General features: G+C 44.1%; 2 protein-coding genes across 3 annotated transcripts in view; one reads left to right on the plus strand and one right to left on the minus strand.

The window, feature by feature from the left end:
• The window catches only part of ZNF518A (zinc finger protein 518A), a 60,796-nt gene extending 55,456 nt beyond the window's left edge, over positions 1–5,340 (plus strand). Inside the window, exon 6 of the transcript XR_007132407.1 lies at positions 5,132–5,340. The gene's annotated coding sequence lies outside the window, so the exon portion shown is untranslated. The remainder of the gene's footprint in view (positions 1–5,131) is intronic.
• The window catches only part of BLNK (B cell linker), an 85,874-nt gene that overhangs the window by 14,745 nt on the left and 46,618 nt on the right, over positions 1–24,511 (minus strand). For both annotated transcript variants that reach the window (XM_047762154.1, XM_047762156.1), the window contains exons 5-12: positions 22,829–22,985; positions 19,917–20,095; positions 13,151–13,232; positions 11,875–11,946; positions 5,202–5,274; positions 3,202–3,229; positions 2,372–2,414; positions 52–136 (exon numbers count right to left, since the gene is read on the minus strand). In XM_047762154.1, coding sequence (XP_047618110.1) covers positions 52–136; positions 2,372–2,414; positions 3,202–3,229; positions 5,202–5,274; positions 11,875–11,946; positions 13,151–13,232; positions 19,917–20,095; positions 22,829–22,985 — 719 coding nt within the window. The remainder of the gene's footprint in view (positions 1–51; positions 137–2,371; positions 2,415–3,201; positions 3,230–5,201; positions 5,275–11,874; positions 11,947–13,150; positions 13,233–19,916; positions 20,096–22,828; positions 22,986–24,511) is intronic.

Consider the following 24,511-nt stretch of genomic DNA (forward strand, 5'->3'; position numbering starts at 1 on the left):
GTAACAATGCAGGCATTGAGGAAACTTATTTTTAAAGGGAAGGATGCTTACTTTTGGGCAGGAGGAAACACTGGTGACTGCATATTTTCTTGCCTGTGACTAGATCCTCGGTGGCGTTCGGCAGGTATAGGTTTTTCTGCATTAAGAAAAGTATCATTTTAGGATTCGAGTGCAATGTCTGTCCTTATGCCCAAACCCAGCAACATCAACTGAGAAAAACCAGATTTGGTCCCATGTCTTCCCATGAGCATGTCCTTCACCAGGACGTCATTCCTTTGTGACCTGTCAATCTAGTGGTGTGTCTGCGCTATAAGACCAGGCCTCCTAGTGGTGTAACAAGCACACCCTACCACCTCTGCATTCACTCCTGGCAATGTACAAACACACAGAGATGGAACCTGTGGCTCCTGGAGCTTTAAGTGTGTGATTATAGGTGAGAACCAGGAGATCAGCACGTTTTAGACACCCCTGCTTTCTGTGTGGCCTCCACACAGGTGTTACAACACTTTGGTGTGTCTTCGTTAGTCATAAGGTGTGGCACAAGTAATTTCTTACTGGTAAGAGGTAAAATATCAGAGTTGCGAATGATGTACTCTTGAAGAAACTTCTTGAGCAAATTCAAGGTTATCCCTATAATACTGATAAATCTCATTTGCATTTCACTATGTTTTCCTGAGTAAGAGAGGAAGGGGTGAAGGTACAGTTAGTACACAGGGAAATGGACATAACCTGAAACCTAAGAAGTGAAGCTCATAGTGAAGCCCATATGCTGAACCACTGATAAATGCAAATGTAAATTATTGTAATGTTTTATTCTTCCTCACATTTGGTCTAGGGTATGTTAAAATCTGAACATATCCATAAGTATGTCTCCTGCATGGAAGAAGGGTTGAGAATTATTAATCTCCATTATGAGAACCAAAAGAAATAAAAGTAATAAAAACTTTAGAGGGTCAAATAAATGATAAGATAGACTTCAGGGTTTCTCATGACACAAAGAAATTCAGAAGCTTGAACCTCTGAAGGCTGTGTTTCAAGTTTGTGGCAAGTTACTTCAAGCTACCATGTGAGATGTTTTGTTCATGACTTTACTACTTGGTAATTTCAGGAGGAACAGTGAACCATTAGGCCCCTGTGGTCTGATGAGCTTTGGCCACACCTGCTTTTGCCCATGTCCTCCAGGGGGCTTCCTTTCTAGGCCAGAGGAGGCTGTTTGCCCACTTTGGGTTTGGATGCCCATTGCCTTTGCTCTTGAAATGAGAAAATGAGAGGGGACATGCCATACTTCTGCAATGGGAGCCCCTTGGGAATGAGGACACCGGAGTTGCATGGGGCATGCCATGAGCCCCTTCTTTTCTGGCTTTTGAAAGCTCTTGAAGCCATGCAGTTTGCACAGGGTTGTACTTATTTCCTGCAGAGGCTCACCCTAAGGCTCCACTATCACTCCAAGCTCCCTGTTCAACATGCATGGAAAACTATAAGGAATGGAAGGACAGCAAGGCAACAGTATCAAAAGAAAGGCAGAAGAAAGCAAGACAGCAGGAAAGGAGTGGTACCTCAGAAACAGCCTGGGGGAAAGATATGGAAAACAATGTAAAAAATCCATAAGAGCAGTCAAAGCAGACAGGTGAGCTGTGATCCAGTCAGAAAATGACTATCATCCATCATCAGACCAGGTGTGCCCATTTTAATTTAACTCAGGCAAAGAGTGAGCTTTTAACATTATCTTCAAGTGTAGGTGCAGGACTTTAACTTCTATATAGCATTTTAAGTGTTGAAATTATAGACGAGTCTCACTTCTTTCTGTTTTTTTTTCCCCCAATATTTTTCAAATAACAATTTTTTTTCCAAAGGAAAAGTTCTAATAAAAAGTATATGTAAGATTTTTAGGTTATGATAAAACAAAAGAAGGGAAGCAATTGAAGATATACTAAGAAGATAGATGTTTGAACTCAGGAAACTATTTTCAAAACTTAGCACCAGAACTTGTTCTGACAGATTTTTTTAAAAATTTCATTATCTTAACTAAGCTATTAGTTACAATATTTGTGAATGGCTCTAAATAAGTCTTCATACCTGTGTAAGGCTATGGCACTGTTTCTGGCAAGTCATATCTGTCTACAAATAGGCAGGTTTGGAGCGTATAGACAGTAGCCGGCCCCAAAGATGCAGGCCTAGTAAGTTCAGGTCCTGATCAACTTTGCTACTCACTGCTCATGGCAGAGTAAAGGCTGTTTTGTTTAGAAAACTGTTTTATATTTAAAATTGCATTATAAATAATGAAAGAAATTAAAAAATACATGTGTATATAAGTCTGTTATCAGAGTAACTTTGGAGGACATGCTCATCCATCAGAATAATATAGATTTACCTTCACAAACACTTGAGGCATTCTGTTGAGAGGCAACTGGAGTCTATAAAAAAAAATAAGGCAAGGATCTTCAATGCAGCGGTATATGGAAATAAAAGTCAAAGCAATATCATTAAAATAAATATTTGGGGGAACATTTATTTGGTGTATTCTTTCAATCACAAGAATAACAGTTAAAAACACATAGTCCCCAAGCTTTGCATTAAGTGATAATAGACTGGAAGTGTGTCAGGGAGGGAGCAGTGTTGTCTTGGTTGGGGACCTCCCCACTGTGTCAGCAGGGTTGGCAGATACCATGACCCCCAGCAGCAGCTGTGGAAATGGGGCATCTGGCTTTGGTCTCAGGGCCCTACCATCTCCGTGTTTATAAGTGATTGTAAATGTCAAGCTACAGTGTGAGTACCAGGTCAAGGTGGGCTTCCTCAAATAGTGAGTGGACTGGCCCAGGTTCCTTGTGTTCCAGCCAGAATCTGAGCATAGTCAGGCCTGTGTGAATGCCTGATACACAGTTGTCAATCATTAGCTCCCAGGCCAGTGGGTGAGAAGCAGACACAGGGCCTCCTATGGAGAAGGCTGAGGTCATGCGGGGCAGGGAGCCTGGCCTCTGCAGCTACTCGCATTGAGTGAAGCCACCGGGGTCAGTGAGGATGAGACCTTCCCCTGCAGCATCTTCCCTGCCTAATAGAGAATTCCAAGTTTGTCTTGGACTGTCTGGGCAGCAGCAGGAATACTGTGTTCACTTTGGCTGGGAGCATTGTCAACTTTAAATAAATGGATAAGAATAAACATTGCAGGGAAACATGAAACATTTAAATGCAAAACTAACTTACTGTCTTCAGTTGCATAGCTGTTTTTTTCCTGGGGGATAAAAAGAGTTTGGCTTTGTTAAAACACAACACAGATAAAGAGGAGCCGACTACTTATCATTTTACTCTCAAATTTAAGCTAGAATAATGAAAGTGATATGGCTGTGTAGGAAGACCATCCCTGAAGGGCAGAGAGGAATGGAAGCAGGATTTAGCCACAATCCTCCAAAGCCTCAGATAGGGGCCGCTAACAGATGGACAAGGGGTTAACAAGGATAAACAGGAGTGCCAGTTGCCAGGGAGTCTGGATAACTGAGCTCTTGTTCCAGTTCTGTTACTAATTACTCTGTGACCTCAGGTCTCTTTCTCTCGGCTGTGAGGGCCAGTCAGAGCTTTAATTTCCTCATCTGTGAAACAAGGACCAGAATCCGTGTTTTCAAAGTGTGTATGCAGAACCCTCTCTTCCCTCAGTGGCACCCAAGGGCTCCTGTCTGGGGAGGGAGGGGGAAGACGTGAGGTTTGACCTCCCCATGCCAGGTCACTATTCTCTCCTAGATGTCTGCCTAGAATTTCATCCCAAACAGATAAACAAGACCGACCTATACAAGTTTGAAAGCCACTGTGATCTGTGGTCCTGAAGGTGCTTGCCTGAGCTAACTTGGTGGCTTGTCTTAGTTCAGTACAGATTGGACTCTAATATTGCTAAGGTTTTATAATTCTCTTCTGTGTTTATTTTAAATACCGCCTGATTGTCTGTCTCTGTCTCTTTGTCTTGCTTTGTTTTGGCTGGGAGTTGGAAGATTAGGGAAAGAATACTAACAATTCCCAAGTGCTTCTAAGATGCTTAGCACTGGGTTAGACTCTTCGCATAAACCTCACAGTGTCCTTTTAAAATGGGTATTTTTATTACACTTTAGAGATTAGGAGACCAAGTAACTTGCTCCAAGTGATAAAGCTGAGCCAATACAGAAATATGCCAAGTTTTGCTAATAAACTCCCGAAATTAAGAATTTCTTTGTCTTACCCAGAGGCAGAATTAAGACTATAACCATGCAGGCCAGCTTTGGACAGATTTAAGTGTGCCTTTAAAATAACCTGTTGAGGGAGTTCCCATCGTGGTGCAGTGGTTAACGAATCTGACTAGGAGCCATGAGGTTGCGGGTTTGATCCCTGGCCTCGCTCAGTGGGTTAAGGATCTGGTGCTGCTGTGACCTGTGGTGTAGGTCATAGATGTGGCTCGGATCCTGCATTGCTGTGGCTGTGGCGTAGGCCAGTGGCTATAGCTCCCCTAGCCTGGGAGCCTCCATATGCCCCCGGTGGCCCTGGAAAAGACAAAAAAAAAAAAAAAGACTAAATAAAATAAGATAACTTGTTGAGCTAATATGAAAGTGTGGGGTCACTGTTTGTAATAGTAACACGTTGCAGTACTCACCCGACAGTTTCAAAGCTTTTCCATGGTCAATGAGAAAGAATGACTCTTTCACCTTCATTTTGAAAGGAACCTTGGGAGTGTGGCTTTGATTGAACACCCAATACCTGCTGCTCAGTGTGTACATTTGTTTATCAATCATTAACTGCTTGAAAAGAAGCTGAGGAGTAGAAAGTAGGGTTGAAACCTGCTAATGGGTCTCAGAATTCTTCAGAAGCTGGAGCTTCTCTCTTTGTGGGACACAAGTCAATGAGCTTAAGATTTAACTAAAAGTTTATGGGAGGAAAAACTGCTAGTTTTTGATGTCAGCAGAGACAGCCCTAGTCCACCTTGAAGCATGCCATGGGTGTGGAGAAGAGCAGGGCAGTAGGGTATCATTTCCATACCCTTCAGGAACACACCTATTGTAACATTAGGCACACCTGCCTCTGAGCTTGAGCAGGTGTGCTTTTCTGGGTGGGAACAGCTGAAAAACACCCCCCTCTCACCCCCAGATTTTCAGGCAGGATTCTTTGTGGATTCCAGACAGGAATGGAGCAGTGATGGAGACCAGCCACTCAAATCACAGAGCTGCTTCTCTGCAACTGGCACTCACCCGGCCCTGGGCAGTGGGGACGGCGCAGCCGGTGATGAAGTTGACTTAGAGTCCCAGGCCCCACTGCTTCGACCTGCACAGACATATACACAGGTCAGTTCTAGTCCTGAATGCGGGAATGATGGTCATAAGGATGATGAAACCCATGGAGGGGGGGATGAGCTGGCCTTTCTAGCAGGCTCAGAAATACACTTTTTTTGTTACTTTCAGTTAAGCATAATAGGTAGTTACATTGAAGCTTTTTGAGGAAAACCTTTAGGAAAGGTGATGAAACTGTGCATCTAAAATGCCAATTTATAAGCTCAGAATTACGATGTTAATTAGAAACGCCATCTTAACATTGCTAAATGACCTCCTCCTTTTCTCCATAGGACAAATTCAGAGCCCCTTGATTCTGTGGTCTGAGTGAGAGCCCACAAGTGTTCCTGTGGGAGGGAGCAGCCATGTACACTGCACAAACGTGCACACCAGAGGTGCCTAGGGACAGGGAGGTACAGATGCACCACTTCTGATCACACCTGTGGACACTGCTCATTCCTACACAGCTCATGCACCTAACCCCACATTTGGGGGACCTTTTTTATTCACCTCTGACTTGTCAGGGCCTCTGCCTATTGCACAGATAGACAGATTGAGACAAGCGGCAAGCTACTGCCCAAATCTCATCTTCTGAAGTCATAGAAGGGACTGAGGGACTTGTCCACTATTTCCCCTTCCCCTACCTAAAAATAGAAGTCAGACCATGGTTAGGAGAGAGGAAGGTGAGAGACAGACGGAGATGTGCTACTGGGATAGGGAGCAAGCCTTGGGGGGGAGAGGTTGGAAGCAAAGTCACTTCCGCTTATGTCTCCAGCTGCCTCCCCTCTGGCTGATGCTCACCTGCCTGGACATTACCACTCAGTGAGACAAAGCTCTCTATTGAATTAAACTGAACAGAATAAATATTTTAATTAAGAACCTACTGCATTTAGAAAACCTCAATTCCTAATGGACATAAAGGGGATACTCTGTAAATACAGAGTATTTATACTGATGGACTTGCCCTCAGTGGATTGTATTGTTTTAGTTTGCAGGATAAAGCATAGACGTAAGCATTGAGATAATAAGCTATTACCAAGAATGACTCAGAAACTGGTATATGTAAAGCACTTGGAGTCACTATGTTAGGGGCTGTGGAAGAGCTGAAGAAGTAGGCAGAGGCCCCCGCCCTCCCAGGATTTATAACAAGAGAAGACACATGCACCCCCGCACCACCTCATCTGACAGGACCACCTATTCCAAACATAAAAAAGGGGAAAAGGCATTGAACAGTTTCAAACACAGAGATCATTAAGTTCATTCTCATGGGCTTTACTGGAAGAGGCCTTCAGGCTCTCACTCAAAGCCCATCTACCCTTTGTCTACAAATGGTCTTTACATGGGGTTAACTTCCATAAGCACTCAGCGATGGCAACTGGTAAAGAAAGGAATGAGCCCTGGCCCCAGTGTAACTTCTACTGAGATGATACCTGACCCAGATGTGATTTTAAAAAGCATTTGGGGGGCGTTCCCGTTGTGGCGCAGCAGAAACGAATCCGACTAGAACCGTGAGGTTGCAGGTTCTATCCCTGGCTTTGGTCAGTGGGTTAAGGATCCAGCGTTGCTGTGAACTGTGGTGCGGCCAGTAGCTGCAGCTCCGACTGGACCCCTAGGCCGGAAACCTCCATGTGCCGCAGGTGCGGCCCTAAAATGCAAAAAAAAAAAAAAGGGCATTTTGAAAAAGAGACAAATTTGCAGTTTTTAACATTTCTTGTGACGATAAATCAAAATGCTATCCGAATATGTTACTATGATGTCTTTCATTAGCTATGGTATCAAGTTGATATTGTTCTTCAAATTCTGGATACTTAAGATCAATACTGTGAAAGTACCCTTGGCTACTCATAGATGTTAATGTGACGTTTCAGGGAAGAGAAAAAAAAAAAACTTGTCTGAAAAATAAGGAAGTAGAAAGAAGTTCTAAGTTAGAATTTCCTCCCAGGGGTTCCTCTCCTTAAAAGCCAAGGGCTTGCTTGGCCTGGGCATGTTATTGTTGTCATATCTACTGCCTGCTTTCTCTGCTAAGCTTCCCTTTCCTTCATATCTCCAAACAGTTGGCCAACGTCTTCCTTTCCCCTTCCCTCCTCGTAAATAACTTCTGCTGTCAGAGGAGAGGGCAGGGGCACGCCTGCTGTCCTCTGTGCTGGTGGAGTTCAGGACAAGTGCTGGTCTTGCATCAGGAAGACAGGGTTCTAGTCATTTCTCTGCCACCAAACTGGCTGCGTGGGCTCTTACAAGCCACCAGGACTCAGTTTTCCCCTCTGGGAAGCAGGGACACTTCTGCCCGTGTTACCTAATTCAGAGTCGTCGTGGTCGGGTAATAGAGTAACTTTGAATATGTAAAAGAACTAGCCAAATATAAAATAATGTTGTCGGAAAGCCATTGATAGTATTTGAGGGTCAAAAACATTGTGCTCAGTGAAGGCAATCAGATGGAAAAGACTACATATTGTATGACTTCATCTATATGAATGTTGGGAAAAGGCCTCTCTGTAACAACAGGAAGTAGCTCAGTGTTGCACTGGGGCTGAGGGTGGGAACAGCAGTGACCACAAATGAGCACAAAAGCTCTTTGGGAGTTGGGGGGCGGGGAGCATGGAGAGTTTCTAAACTGTATTGTAGTGCTGGTTACAAAACTCTGTAAGTTCAGTGACTTACCAAAAAACATTGAATTCTGCATGTAGAATGAGGGAGGTTTAGGATATATAAATGATAACTCATAAAGGATCTCAGGAAAGAGAATTAATGCTATTTTCATTTGATCGTCTTGCTACAAACCACTGTAGCATCTGTAGGTGCTGGGCACTGTGCAGGGTCCTTCACATGTGCTACCTCTAAACCACATATAACGTCACAGGGAGCAAACCGAGGCTCAGAGGGGTTAAGGGCAGGGCTGAGGTTGGCAAACAAGGCCATTTGAGTTGAAAGTCCAGGCTGACACTTTCCTTCCCAGTCATTATGTCATCATGTTACTTTGAGGCATGATTTGACACATCAGATTCACTTGCTGCTTCCTTCTTATGTGGGGAAAGATTAGCAAAACAGATTATGTGGATTCCCACAGGAAGAGAGAGAAGGACTCTTCGTAGGCTGCTGCCCTTCTCTGCCATCCTGGCTGAAGTCAGACCCAGCGGCATGACTAGGGTAGGATGACCTAGTATCCTCCTCACTGCCAGGATCATTGCTTCCTGGGAAAGCCAGATTCTTGGTTGGAAGCATTTGGGAGGGAGAAACTGGAATGCGACAGAGGGAGATGTGCATAATAAAAAAAAAATCAACTTTGTTTTGATTATATTGAGCAAAATATTATGTTAATGTTTGATTTAACAGCACAGCCCTTGCACAAGCTGGTGCTTACCAAAGTTTCTCAACTAGGAAAACAATTTACCCTTAGTTTTTCCTTCTACCGCATATATTTTTGCATCATCCTCTTTTCAGTTTTACATACAGTGTTGGTAAGTTTCCTTACTCTTAATGATCCCGGTGTTGGCCTTGGAAGTCCTTGGGATTTAATTCTCTTTTACCTGTTATAGACACCCTGTTATCTTAGTGGGGCTTGCATACTAGCTGAAGCATTCCGTACTCTCATGCATTGCACGAACTCTCACAAAATATATAAAGAAGTTTAACAACTATAATTGGGGCTATAGGTAACATTCAACTTACATATTAGCAGGGAATTTTGAATTCCAAAACTCCTCCTTTATGTTAGGAAATAAGGAGGTAGAATACTTTTAAAATGCTCTTTACCTACAGGAAGCTCAGAAATACATGCCCTGTCTACCCTCTTTGACAAAAGCTGCAAATCAGAGGTTGCACCACCTTCTTCTAAATGCTCATTTAGAAGTAAATCACAATAAGCTTCAGTCTTTCAGTTTGTTTAGACCAGTGCTTCTTAACTGGGAGTGATTTTGTCCTCCTCCCCCAAGGACGTTAGTCAGTGACTAGAGACATCTTTGCCCATCACTACCTGGGAAGGGGGTGCTACTGGCATCTAGTGGACAGAGGCCAGGGATGCTGCTAAACAGCCTGCAATGCACTGGACTTGGGGGTCTCAGTCGCTTTCTCAAACAACTGACCCATCTACCATTTCATCACCTGCTCTGAGCCAGGTCCTGTCTGGGTCCTGAAGAGACAACTATGGGCAAGACATGGAGATGAGAGTCTTATAGGAAAGACAGAGAGACCTTGGGAAGGATCAGGGGGTGAACGGGGAGTGCAGGGTACTATAGGGGTGTACACCAAGGGGATCTAGCCCACTGTGGGGTCAGGAAAGGCCTCCCAAGCCATTGATATTAAGGCAGTGTCTTCAAGGGGCATGCAACATACGTAGGGAGAGTAGACTGAGACCCAGAGCAGTTAGAGAATAGGTATGGGCTGAGTATAGGTAGGTGACACTTATGGCAAAGGAGAGCTCTCTGAGGCATGTAGGAGGCTTCCTGGCAGGCGGGGAGTGGGGGGCCTTGAAGGATGGGTAGGATTTGGTGTCATAAAAGTGAGAACACAAACAAATACCAAAAGGCAGGACCCATGAAAAATAGGCTGATTGGAGTACTAGCTGTATTTTAGGAAGAAGAGGTTCATGTAAGGCAAGAAGAGCATTTTAAGATGCAACTACCAAAGAGCATTAAACTATTATTCTAAAGGAGGGTATAATCTTTCATTTATCCATTTCAATGAAAAGTTTCCATTCTAGTAGTAACAGCCCTTCTCCTGAGTTACCATGTATTGAGTCTCCATTTCATTTGGGACCAGAGCAACCTCATCATGACGTTTTAGGTTGGTGACATTTGTTCCTAGAAGTTAAGTTGAGCTGGATAAGATGGCTCTGACCTCTACTCCCTAAGTATAAAGAGCCTGCAGGTTCTGAAAGGGAGGAAAAATAAGATAAAAACTTGTGAAGAGGGTGAGCAATTGCCCAGAAAATGAGCCCGGGAGAAGAGTTTTAAAAAATACTTGGAGTTCCCGTCATGGCACAGTGGAAACGAATCTGACAAGGAACCATGAGGTTGCAGGTTGGGTCCCTGGCCTTGCTCAGTGGGTTAAGGATCTAGCGTTGCCATGAGCTGTGGTGCAGGTTGTAGACACAGCTCGGATCTAGCATTGCTGTGGTTCTGGTGTAGGCCAGCAGCAACAGCTCCGATTGGACCCCTAGTCTGGGAGCCTCCATGTGCCACAGGTGTGGCCCTAAAAAGACAAAAGACAAAAAAATAAAATAAAATAAATAAATAAAAAAAATACTCTTTCATTTTCTCTCAAGGAGCATATCCCTGAAAGCAGAGGTCAGTCTCCCAATCTTGGTGTTCAGCCTTCGGGTCTGAGAGAAGGGGAAGTGTGTGTGTGTGTGTGTGTGTGTGTGTGTGTGTGTGTGTGTGTGTGTGTGTGTGTTGGGTTCAGGGTGGGGCCGAGAAGGAGTGGAACACTGCAGAGGAGGCTCCTGTACCTCTCCGTGCTGTAATAGGGTGGGATACAGGCACCACCCAGCACCGTGGGCCTCTGTCTTGGGTTTGCCAAACCCTATAGGAAAGACCTAGGAACCACACAGTATTCACCAGATTTGAGTAGGAATGACATGGTAAAAACTAACTTTGTAATGGGATGCAGCTGGCAACATTTGGAGGGGATCAGAAGCTCATCTCTGTGACTGAGGAGATAGCCTAAGGGCAAGGGTGTGGCTAGTGGACTCTCTAAGACAGAAGGTATGAAGGAATAAAGGACAGAAAGCCTGGTTGTGGTGCGGGCAACTAAAATGGAAGAGCAAATTCAGGGAAAGCAATAGCAGGACTGGGAAAGAACACAGGCACTCTGAGACGTGTAGCCTGAAGGCTGACATGTAAAAGAGGAAAAGGGATGCCCAAAGGTAACGGTGATGGTTGCACTGAAGTTGAGGCGGAGGGAAGGTCAAGGTGTTCTGAAAAGAAATCAGTTCAAAGTTGGACACCGGAGAGTTATCAGCTAAGACCAGAGAAGTGAAGCCAGAATGGATAAACTTGAAAGAAGTGAAAAGTAATACTCTTTACTGACCACGTATTGTGCACTGCATTAAGAATTTCTCATTCCCAGTTTCAGAATTCTCCAGTTTCCGAGCACAAGCTATTATCTCTATTTACAGATGAGGAAATGTGCTTGGAGAGGTGAAGTACAGACCCACGTTGTACAGCTGGTAACTGGGAGCACTGGGTTTCCATCCCAGGTCTGCCCAGCTCAGAACCCAAGCTCTTAACCCCCATAATGTTCTGAAAGAAGAGCAGAGGACTGAGGCTGAACCATGCAGACACCCTCAGTCAGGGGAGAGGAGGAGGAGGAGGAGCCAGCAAAATGCCCAGAGAGGTAGGATGAAAACCAGGATTTGTCTAATAGAGGCGCAGGGGCATGGGGATGGGGGCCCCCTCACACAGGTGCCCCTAGACAGTGGGTGAGCATGAGGAGAAGGCCTCTGTTACCATTTGTTAAGAAATTTGGAAATTAAAGGGATTATTTCTTAATATTTGCTTTAAGTTGTTTACCTTATTTAGAATAGGTTAACCTCCGCCCCATGTAGTCATTTCACAATAAAAAAACAAAAACAAAACCACCAAATCATCATATACTCTACCTGAAGCTGTCCCTGGAAGAGAGGCTGGCTTTGAGGAGTTATTTGGCTTGGTTGATCTATTCACCATGGGAGCTGAAACACACAATCATGTAAATTTTATATATATTTAAATTACATATATGTGTATCATATATGTATATACAATATATATGATACTGAGGGTGATTCACAGTTGTGGAAAAATGCATTTGTAGAAGTAATGGGTCAGAGAATTTGCAAAGAATGGGAGATACACTTATTAAGCCTGCAAGCCATTAAAAAAAGCCTTCTCAGAAGAAAAAACATTTTTAGAATGAATATAATAACGATTAAAGTGAATCCTGGTTTGGAATTTCATTTGCCGAACTGGGGATCTAGGAGATAAAAGCGTTTGTTTTTTAGCAGAGGATGTGTATTGAACTAAGAGTAAAGGGACCAAATTATCAGTCCCACCCTCTCTGCCACACAAAACACATACCATTTCTCTTGGATTTTGTAGGACTCTTTGGAGTGGGGGTGGAGGTGTTTAATTTATATTTATTGTTTCATAGTTGTGGGTGCATTCAGGAATTCTGGTGGGTCTGGAAGCTTGTAGTGATATTTAGGGAGTGCAAGAGAGGGTTGCCATGATGGCAACATAAAAACTAAGTACTGCTCCCTTGGACTCAGGTTTATCAGATGAGTAATGTTACTTGAAGAGGCAGCATTTATACAGGATTATGTTCTCCATAGTGACTATATCCAGAGTAATCATATCCTGTTCCATGCCTCATCTGAGGGTATGTGGCACTGGCTTTTTAAGATAATTTGTTTGTAACTATATTTGTTATTTTGTGAAGAATTTACAAGGTTTCTCATGAGATAGCATCGAATTTTAAAGAATTAGACTGCAGAGCCTATTTTACTCTTATTTTTTTTCAGTCCTCTGCAGAAATTGTTCCTATTGCAGTATTTGTAAGGTCAACATGGTGGTTCATGACACTGAGTATTAGGTTTTATGAGAAATCCATTCTAAGTGAGGAGCTAAAGAAAAGAACCTGCGTGCTTGTATAATTTGAGAAGGGAGTATGAAATCATGGAAGGGGATAGAGGACGAAGGGTAAGGCTATAAAACACAGAGATGGTTGCTCAGTGTGCTCTCTGCTTGACCAGCCAAAGAAGGGAAATGCTGTGGCTACAGAGGAGAGAGGCCTGGCCACCATCATTTCTGAGCCCCTAAGTGCTTGCTACCAAACAGCCTTGTATGCCTCTATTCACTGCTAGAAACTTTCAGATGCTTAAAACTATAAACTCTTGCCTTTTTCAGATGGGAGTGAACTGTCTTCTGTGGGATGAATATAGTTTTCATCTTCATCTTCCACAGGGACCACATAATCAGCCTAAAAGTAATGCAGAAATGAATGAGAATGTTGTATATTCATAGTTAACTGCATAAGAAGGAGTGATATTTTAAAAATCTTTATTGAGATATAATTCATATGCCATTAAATTCCCCTATGTACAGTGACTTGGTGATTTGTAGCATATTCACAGAGTGTGCAACCATCACTAAAATCTATCTTTAGAATATATTTATCACCCCAAAAAGGAACCCTGCACCCATCAGCCACTCTCACCATCTCCTCCTCTGACCTAGTCAATGGCTAACCTTCTTTCTGTCTGTAAGATTTGCCCATTCTGGACGTTGTGTAAAAATAGAATAATACAGTGTTACAATATGTGGTCTTCTGTGACTTCTTTCACTTAGCATAGTAATTTCAAGGTTCAACCACATTGTAGTATATATCACTCCTTTTATGGACAAATCATAGTCCACTGTATGACTATACCATATTTTATTTATCCATTCATCAGTAGATGGACATTTGGGCTGTTTCTACTTTTTGGTTATTATGAATAATGTTGCTATGTTCATCTACACAAGTTTTTCTTGGGAATACACCTACTGGTGGAATTACTGGGTCATGTTGTAGCTCTGTGTTTAATAGTTTAAGGAACTGGAGTTCCCATCGTGGCGCAGTGGTTAACGAATCCGACTAGGAACCATGAGGTTGTGGGTTCGGTCCCTGCCCTTGCTCAGTGGGTTAACGATCTGGCGTTGCCATGAGCTGTGGTGTAGGTTGCAGAAGCGGCTCGGATCCCGCGTTGCTGTGGCTCTGGCATAGGCCGGTGGCTGCAGCTCCGATTCGACCCCTAGCCTGGGAACCTCCATATGCCGCGGGAGCGGCCCAAAAAAATAGCAAAAAGACCAAAAAAAAAAAAAAAAAGTTTAAGGAACTGCTAAATTGTTTTCCAAAGTGGCTGTACTATTTTTCATTTCCACTAGTAATGTATGAGGGTTTCAATTTCCCCACATTACCAATACTTGTTATTATGTCTTTTGGTTATAGGCATCCTTGCAGGTGTGAAGTGATATCTAATTGTAATTTCAATTTGCATTTCCCTAATGGTTAATAATGTTAAGCATCTTTTTGTCTGCTTATTGGCTAGCTGTATATCTTTTTTGGAGAAAAGTCTATTCAACTCCTTTGCTACTTTAATTGTTGTCTTTGTTTATTATTGGATTATAAGAGTTCTTTAAATGTTCTAGATATATCTTTTTGCACGGATTATTTCTCCCATTCTATTGGTTGTCCTTTTATTTTCTTTGTGTTATCATTTGTAGCACCAAAGTTTTACATTTTAAAGTCCATCTTATCGGTTTTTTCTTTTGTTGTTTGTACTTTCGGTATTGTGTCTAAGAAACCATTGTCTCTCCCAAGGCCATAAAGATTTATACATATGTTTTCTTCCAAGAACTTTATAGTTTTAGCCCTTACACTTAGATCTATGATCCATTTTTATTTAATTTTTTATATACGGTGTAAGATAGGGGTCCAATTTCATTCTTTTCATGTGGATGTACAATTGCCCTATCACCATTTGTTTAAAATCAGTTTTTATCCCATTGAATTGTCTTGGCACTTTTGTCTATAATCAATTGACTGCAACTATAGGGAGGAAGTGATTTTAAAAGAGGCAAATAAAGTAACCAGATCTCAAAAGTGGTTTTTATAACTTGCTTTGGTAGGTTTTCAAGATGGGTACCGGGAGAAACAAAACAAACAAACAACAACAGAAAAACACTTACTGAGCACTAATTGCCAAGTGCTCTTCTAAATATTTCATGTATAATCTCACTTAATACTTGTAATAACCCAATAATTTAGGTACCACCCCAGCTCCATTTTAAGATAAAGAAAATTGAAGAAATTCAGGCACAGAGAAGTTAACTACCTTGCTCAACGTTCACAGTAAAAAGTGATAGAGCTGATTAAGTTCAAGATTTGAGTGCCTGTTCTCTAATCCACTACATTCTGGTAACTTCCTTCCTCCCTCTTCTCTTTCTCTCTTATTTCTATACTCTCTTCATTTAAGTGCCATTTCTCATCTCTTTCTTCACCTCCCAACCTGGCTAAGAGGCACCAGGTGGTTCTATTCCCACAACATCTCAATTCTCAGTTGCATTCAGAGACCATCCAGTCAAAGGAGATGCGGCTTTGGAATCAGACAGACTTGGGGGGAAGCCCTTGCTTGGCTCCTTCCTGGTTGTATGACCTGGGTTAAGTTGCTGAATCATTAGAAGGCTTCCCATATTTTGCCAATCAGAGAAGACCACTTGCTCCTCTGTGACACAGGGAACCTGGTTCTCACCTCTGCTATGTTGCTTGCCTCATTGTATTAGACCATGAACTCCTAAAGGGGTCTTCCTTGTCTGTACTTGTGTTTCCTGAGCAGTCAAAACCTTACTGAGTTCAACTGAAATTTACCCATTTGGTAAGGCTGGGAAGAGGCTGCCCTGGCAGTATTGCATAATGTTGGTGTTGAATGGTGGCAGCCTCCCTGCAGGACCCTTTTGGCTCCATGGGTCTGCCCCTCTGGTTTATCATGTAGCCTGAGAGATACGTTCCAGGGGCTAGTTCCATGAGAGGAGAGGCTGCGTGTCCAGGGAGTTGTGAGCATCCTCTCAAAACCTGTAGTCAACAAAACCCTCAAGTACCTTCTAGCTGAACACAGAACATTGGTATAGGCATGCAGGAATAGTACCCAGATACAGGGAATTTGGAAGCACCATGCCCCCACCAAAACTTTCCTAACCCTATGACCTCAGAATTTATTCCTTCCTCTCATTTCTTCATTTTGCATTTGTTTTTCTATAGTATTTCATTACAGTAGATGGTTGTCCTGCAAGGTCTAGAATCTGACCTGTTCAAAGTAATGATACTTTTGAAGTTGATAAATTTTTAGTTCAAAAGAGCAGTGATAGGAAAAAAAAAAAAAAAAGACTTGGGGAGTTCCCATTATGACTCAGTAGGTTAAGGACCTGATGTAGTCTCCATGAGGATGCAGGTTCGATCTCTGGCCTCGCTCAGTGGGTTAAGGATCTGACTTTGCCATGAGCTGTGGTATAGGTCACAGATGCAGCTCGGATCCAGTGTTGCTGTGGGTGTGGGGTAGGCTGGCAGTTGCAGCTCCAATTTGACCCCTAGCCTAGGAACTTCCATATGCTGCAGGTGCGGCTGTAAAAAGAATTTGTTGGTCCATTCCCAACAAATTCTGGTTGTAGTTCTCTCCCTCTCCTTACCTTCTCTCTCCTCATTACAGGATTTAAGGAGAAAGAATAGATAATGTATATTTCCAACAATTCAGTTCAATTGTGGTTCATTATGATAAAGTTGTTGCCTGTCAAACTAAGCAAATGATCCAGAACCATCATAATTTGTATCCAACGAGTTTATCTTCCCATTGCAGCAGTGTTTTAATATATACCCCATTATCCCATGTTCACTTCACAAAAACCTGGCTGTAGTTACAGGAATAATTGTTCTTTTTGAAGCCAGGCATATTATTCCACGAATACAGCCTATATGCTGTTAGAAATCCTTCAGGTTTTACGATGGCATGATTAAAAAGTAAATAGGTGATTATTTTAAAAATAGTCTTAGATCAGCTCCAGTGCTTAGGTGTTCAGTACTGAGATACCTGCTATAGGTATTTACATGTTTGCCTTCCTCTGGACTTTAGATATGAAAAATAGGAGTGCCAAGTATTCATCTTATTTTTGCTTTCCCGTTTTCCTATACCCCATTGTGTATCAGGTCATTTAGATGAGCTATTAAATGCCCACATGAGTTTCTTCCTTAATACATGCAACTCAAGGGAGCATTTAATAACTTTGCATATATTATTTTACCTACCTATTAAGTTAGGCATACTTATGCTCATTTTATGAGACTGCCGCGATGCCTGCCGCGCTAAGAGGGCAGACTTTATCCTCATTTTACAATTGAGGAATTTTAGAGACGTTGAGTCATCTGTCCAAGGTCACATGAAACCACAAGACTGATGCCTTGCAAGGATAGGTACGAGGTCTGCTTTGGGAACCAGTGAAGCCCTAGCACATTTGTGTTGAATGAAGAGCTGGTATCCCCTACTGGTATACAGTAGCTGTTTAGTATGAGGACTCCAGCATCTCATTATCTCGGTGCAAGTGCTGGCTCTCTCGTTTATCTCTGTGATCTTGAACAAGTTTTTCAACCCCTTTTGCACCTCATCTGTACCACGTCCTCATCTGTAATGGGGATGATAATAGCACATGCTTCATTGGGTTGCTGCGAAGATTTAAGGAGATAATACATACAGAGTGCTCAGAGCACCAGCTGATACACAGCGCTCGTCAAGTGTTAGCCCCTCTCATTATAGCACAGATGCTCCTTCCTCCCACCCCGACTCTCTGGTCAGCCTCTATCCCTATATTTTACCTGTAGCCGTATGGCAGAGCTAAACATTTTTATTTATGCTTATATTTGTCTTCTTCTTTTCCTATCTAGTGGCTCAGCCAGATCTTAATGTTGGCCTCTTTTTTCTTTTTTAACCTCTTTCTTATCTTGACTGTCCATCTGCCCATTCCAGAACATACCTCCTCCAGACTTCTCCTTTTCCCACTGGTTCAGACTTGCTGAGCTGTTCCCACAAGGCGGCTGCTAGCAAAACTCAGCCTCTCCCCACTGGGGCCCACCCCCAGTATTCACAGAAATGGAGAGCCTCGCATAAGCCCCAGTTTTCATTTGTATTCTGTGTCTGAATTGATATCTTCCTGAGGATTTGCCCCAAACTGAAAGAATTCACAGTGAGACCCTAACAGAAGGACTCCCTACCGTGTCCCATGCTCAGGTTCTCCCTGCCACCCCATTCTCACCCTCAAAGGGCAGAAGTCTCTCTTGGACTGACAGACTAAGGATTGACAAATCACACGTGTTCTCAGTCTGCTGACTTCCTGACTTAAACTATCCCTAGAATGGGCATCATAACTCAGATGCTTACAGGGGCAGGGTGTGTGCATGTCTTATATGAACGAAGGCGACAATGACACATGGAAACAGGGGCCAAGGATTCACAGCAGAGCTGGAGGGTTGCCATGAGGCTCAGCTGCTTTGAGGCCATGGCTGGCCAAGTGTTGACAGGCCCTCGGTTTTCAGGAAAAACTAAGAAAGTGGATTTTATAAAGAATCTAGAATTGGAAGTTCCCGTCGCGGCTCCGCAGTTAACGAACACAACTAGAATCCACGAGAATGTGGGTTCAATCTCTGGCCTTGTTCAGTGTGTTAAGGATCTGGAGTTGCCGTGAGCTGTGGTGTAGGTAGCAGACGAGGCTCAGATCCCATGTTGCTGTGGCTGTGATGTAGGCTGGCAGCTACAGCTCTGATTGGACCCCAAGCCTGGGAACCTCCATATGCCATGGGTGTGGCCCTAACCCTAAAAAGATTAAAAAAAAAAAAAAAGAGTCTGTAATTGGTAGAAAGAAAGGAATCCAATATATATGATACATGGAGTCCTTTTATGTGTGAGATGCTGTATTTAGTGATGTATATATATTCTTTTATTAAATCTTTAAGATAACCTGAAGAGATGAAAAGCTGAGGCTCAGAGAGGTTATCTGACTTGCCTGAAGTCACACAGCTAGTGGGGGTCAGAGCAGGAATTTGAGCCTACATGCTGCCTCTAATTTTATTTTATTTTATTTTATTTTTATTTTTATTATTTATTTTATTTTTTTGCTTATACTAAGGTGAGAATGAAGGTCATTTCACGACATGTTCATTAGGGTATAGGTTTTATCATCTACAGGCATTTAGAAACTTGTTACTTCTTCGAGAAGTGCCATAAGATTATGTCTGGTGATGGTTAAGAGTCGCTTTTAACATTATTTTCTTTCTCAGTCTGTTGCATTTGTAGAGTTGTTCTAATGGCTAAGCTTGAGAGCTTGTCTTTGACTTTATCAAGTACATCTGGGAGCCATAACATATCGGGCTTTATCAGCCTTTCCTATGATAGTCTGAATGAGTTTACCTGTTCGTTTTTAAATTGGAACAATTCCATAGGATACAAGATATGAAAATCTAGGTGCTGACAGAAGGGAGAGTAATGAGATAAACCTGGAGCTGGGTCCCAGACAATCAGCAGAGGTGGTCCCTGGATGCCAGGGGCTGGGAAGAGGAAATGAGAAGCAAGGCTGCTGCAGGGAAGTGAGTGGTCAGCTCCTCCTCAGGTTGTGCAGGGTCTCCCTACAAGCAGGGGGTCTCCATTTTATGTCCCACTGCACCCCTCTGCATCTTAGAGGAGGAGGGCGAAGGATCAGAGAGAAAAGAAGGTGGGGGAGAGAGACAATGAGGCAGGACAGGGAGAGAAGCAAAGGAGAATAAAGATAGAGAGGAAAGAGATTCATAGGCAACTGAGGGAAGAGAAAGGGGATAATTAGAGGGGGCACAGATCCAATATGGATATTATATCATATGTCTCTAGCAAATGAAAGTGTTTACAAGAAGACCATATATGCCATTTTTAGTGACAACATCCTTTCAGGGAGCAGTGAGGGGGCAGGGTGGGGAGTGCTGGCCCTGAGAGCAGGGTCTGGAGGAAGGAAGACACGCCTGAGGCCAAGCTGTCCTGCCCCTCCCCGCATCCGGTCCCTGCATCCTGCCTTCCACTTGGTCCAGCCAGCCTTCCAGACGGATTTACTTTACCTCATCCTCCAGGAGCTCTTTGGGTTTGGGTGGGACTTGAGGTTTTGGCAGAGAGGTTGGGGCCGGCAGAGTGGCTGCGGCCGGCAGAGTGACCAGCCTCGCTTTTGCTGAAGGCCAGCTAGGTTTACTGGGCAGGGTCTTGCTGAAGGGCGGAGACTGCCTCTGGCTTGATCGATTGTCTTGAGAGGAACAACAACAATAACAACAAAGCATAAGATGAAAGCGTTCTGGATCATTCCCTGGGTGGAAGCCACCGAGATCTAGAAAGTATAAAACCACTGGTATTTATGTAACCAACAATTATTAATTGAGGCATTCCTTTAAAGAATAAACTATGTTAGGCAAAAATTTCAACTGCCCATTGCCTTACATTATAAAACCCAGAAGATCGTTCTCATCAAAATCATTGTCCCAGGGAGTTTTGGAGACCCACAGACCCAGGAGAGCTATCAGCCCAAGCAGCCTGAGCACTCTGCTAACAGAGCAGACCATGACCTTGGCAATGGGGGAATCAAAGGTGGGTGGTACTCCTCCATGGTTCACTTTGCTTCACAAAGCCATAAGGGCAGTGGTTCTCCATCCTGCTTACACATGGGAACCACCCGGGAGCTTTAAAAAATGCCAAGGCCCCACCCCAGACATGCAGTTAGAACTTCTGGGGAGGGACTTGGCATTCTGGGTTTTAAAAATTCGAAGATGTATTCAGGGTTGCAGCTGCTCATCCGGATAAACTCACACATTCCTCCCCTCAAGGATTTCCTCAAAACATGGACAAGCCATGAGTTTCCCCTGGTTCAGGACTGTCCTCAACAGGTATCAGAGAAGGAGTCCAGGTTCTAAAGGGGCCTGAGTTCAGTCCCCTGCTCTGCCACGCACCAGCTGCACTCGTTTGGACTGCTTCTTCATTCTATGACCTCTCTGGGACTCATATTCCTCATTTTTAAAATGAGGATTGTACTGTTCACCTCCAAGAGTGATTGTAGGGATAAGAAAGAAAGCAGCAAAGGCAGAAGGAGCTCCGTTCTGGCAGAGCTGCTGCCTAACAAATAGAACTAACCTTACCTAGGTAATGTCATGGAAAGCTTAGGCAAGAGGGGTCTATGCAGTTCAATTCTGTAGGAAGATCTTAGCACAGGCATAACCTGGTGGGCTCCCTGTCCTGGAACCAGCACAGGCACTTACACTGACTTTATGCTACTTCCTCCTGCCACAGCCAGCCCCTAGCTTGATGGCAGCTGCTTGTCATGCTGTGCTCCAGCCCTCAGTCCACGTTTCTGCCTTGCTGAAGGTGTATGGTTAACTTCACATTTGGTACCTCCTTGGAAGCCTCTTTCTGGTGGTGTGGATATGATCAGGCACCAGGGCATCTGCTTTGCTATTCCTGTCCATTTTTGTAGTTTTATGGCAGCTTGTGGAGTTTACTGAGCTTTCTTAATATAAGATTTAAGCCTGGAGTTCCTGTCATGGCTCAGTGGTTAATGAATCCGAGTAGGAACCATGAGGTCGAGGGCTCGATCCCTGGCCTTGCTCACTAGGTTAAGGCTCCGGCATTGACGTGAGCTGTGGTGTAGGCTGCAGACGCGGCTCAGATCCTACGTTGCTGTGGGTCTGGCGTAGGTCGCTGGCTACAGCTCTGATTCGACCCCTAGCCTGGGAACCTGCACATTCTGCAGGAGTGGCCCAAGAAATGGCAAAAAGACCAAAAAAAGACAAAAAAAAAGATTTAAGCCTATCAGAAGGACCAAAACACAGATGACAGGCTTTGAAGAGTGTGACCTGGAATGAGCCACTTACCCACTCTGAATGGCAGTTTCCTGGTCTATAAAATGGGCCTGACGCAGCCCCTTCCTTCCCAGGGTGGTTGCAATGATTGAACGATATCACACACTTGGTGGTGGGTGGAGCAGAGTGGAGACGAGCACGGGCTGAGAGGTCCGGCTTGCACCTCAGCTCTGCCACTTATAAAACCTTGGCCCAATTAGTTCACACTCTGAGCCTCACTTTCTTCCTCCATGATTATGGCGAAGGTGAAATAGGCCACGACTGTAAAACCCTAAGTTGTAAACTGTAAAAAGCCTGGGGATATGACTGTCTTGCTTGCTGCTTAGCATGGCTCTGGTCCAATTTATGAGTTGTGGCATGAAACTGGGGGCAGTGCCTGGTGCCCTGTAAGGAGGCAGCTAACGGCAGGGATATAGGGATAATGGACACCAAACAAACCCTTTACATGTAGGGATGCTCCGTATGACTGCTGATCATCATGGACACACCCCTTCCTCTCCTTTGCTGAACTCAGTTACCTCTTAGAATGGAACACAGACTTCTTCTGGGGGTTGGGGGCATTGAAAGCCACAGGTTTAGAGGCCACAGCTAAACTGGTCCATTTCATCAATGAGGCTATTCCAGGCTTAGAGCTCTTTACCCCCTCTCCCATCCCACATGCCCTGTTACAAATCTACAGTCTGTACAGCCTTCCGGGGTCAGGGTGGGGTAGGGATGGAGGAAGGACAGTCATTAGCCGACACTGGAATCCTTGAAGGTCATCCTAATTCTATACAGACATCTAGAGAGAAATTCCGGAATCCTGTGTTCAGGAAGTCGGAAAAGCAGGGACTAATCTCAGGGTTCCTTTCTCCTGGGACTGTCAGGACTTGGGGCAGGGTAGGGCGGGAGCCACCTCAGGCTGTGCCTGTTTTATCTTTTGCCTGTTTTCAGCATCTCTGATTTAGGAAGGACACCCTTCCCATCTCCCAAGATGGGTGAGCTTTCCAGTGGGGGCCCAGTACCTGCAGTGACCAGATGAACCCCATGGAGTTGGTGAGAGTGGGAGCTGGTGGCCATTCTGCAACCTCAGCCTGCCCTGCTCTCTGCTGCCTTGAAGGTCGAGCACCCAAGTTCTGGGGGCGACTCACCTACGTACTCCCCCCTGGTGAAGGGCAGGGCCGGGTGAACTGTCCGTGTCTCCTGTTCAGCGGGCGGCGGCTCATAGCTGTCATCCCCGGCCTCCTCAGCCGGCAGCACATACATCTCAGAGTCTGAGTGCTCGTCTGGATTTTCGTAATCGCTGTCCTGCAAGTACAGACACCATATTCAGTGCCCAATGTGTGTTTAGGGGGCCAGAGCTCTTCCCTCAACAGAGGGACAAGAAAGCAAAGTTTGGAGGGGCTGGCTAACCAGGATTGGGCAGCTGTTAGCAACAGCTATGGGTTTGAAGCAGGACTTTTTTTTTTGTTTTTTTTTTTAGGGCCACACCCACGGCATATGGAAGTTCCAGGCTAGAGGTCAAATTGGAGCTATAGCTGCCGGCCTGTGCCACAGCCACAACGATGCCAGATCCGAGCCCCATCTGTGACCTGTACCACAGCTCACAGCAATGCCAGATCCTTAACCCACTGATCAAGGCCAGGGATTGAACCCACAACCTCATGGTTCCTAGTCAGATGTGTTTCTGCTGAGCCACAATGGAAACTCCTGAAGCAGGGCTTTTTAGCCTCTAAAATGGACTACTATCCTGGGGAACATGTGGACCATTTAACTTTGAGAGTGGCTGAACTCTGGGAGTTTCTGTCATGGCTCAATGGTTAACGAACCCGACTAGTATCCATAAGGATGCGGGTTCAATCCCTGGCCTTGCTCAGTGGGTTAAGGATCCGGAATTGCCAAATCCCTGGCCTTGCTCAGTGGGTTAAGGATCCGGAATTGCCGTGAGCTGTGATGTCAATCACAGACGTGGCTCAGATCTGGTGTTACTGTAGCTGTGGTGTAGGCCGGCAGCTACAGCTCCGGATTCAACCCCTAGCCTGGGAACCTCCATATGCCATGGGTGCAGCCCTAATAGAAAAAAAAAAAAAAAAAGGTGGCTGAACTCTGTATGTCAGATAAAATATATCTTAAGAAGACAAAGGAAGGGCCCAATAAAATAGAATAACCAAATAGGTTTTATTACTCATGAAGGGTGATAGTTGAGGAAAATGTAAGTTTAATAAGACGATCAGGGGATGCTCAGGAATAAGGACACCTTTGTAGAGATGTGGGTTTTTTTGTTTGTTTTAAACAGAATGGGAAAGCTGCGAGGATTAAGACTTCAAACTGACTCAGAGTCCCTTCTCTTTCTGTTTTTTTTTAAATAGGAATTTTAAGTCCATGTTGAAAATAAGTTGACCTAAAGTTCAAACAGTTCACAAAGATGAAAGTCTTCCCTGCTGCTCAGTTCCTCTCTCAGAGGTAGTTACTATCTTCTTGTGCATTTTGTTCAGAAATAATCTATATGTGTAGCACACATACATATATTCATGTGGAGGAAATATTTAATTAGGACTTAAGGGGTCCTCTAACCTCTGTGCCCACTGCCCCCACACATTGCCTGACACGACGCCGGATCCATATATGATTTACCAATGAATCTATGAGGCACCTGCCTTTTGGCCTGTCTCCTTTCACTAGCAATTGATTCGAGGATAGTGTTTCCTTCATTGCTGCCTCCTCCAGGCCTGGGACAGGACCAGCATGTGATAGGCGCTCAGGATGTTTGGAGAATGAAGGAATCAATGAGTGAGCACTGTGCTTTGCTTGTCAGTCTGTAGGGAGATGGGGGA

The sequence above is a fragment of the Phacochoerus africanus genome, chromosome 15, assembly GCF_016906955.1.
Source record: "Phacochoerus africanus isolate WHEZ1 chromosome 15, ROS_Pafr_v1, whole genome shotgun sequence".
Lineage (NCBI taxonomy): Eukaryota > Metazoa > Chordata > Mammalia > Artiodactyla > Suidae > Phacochoerus > Phacochoerus africanus.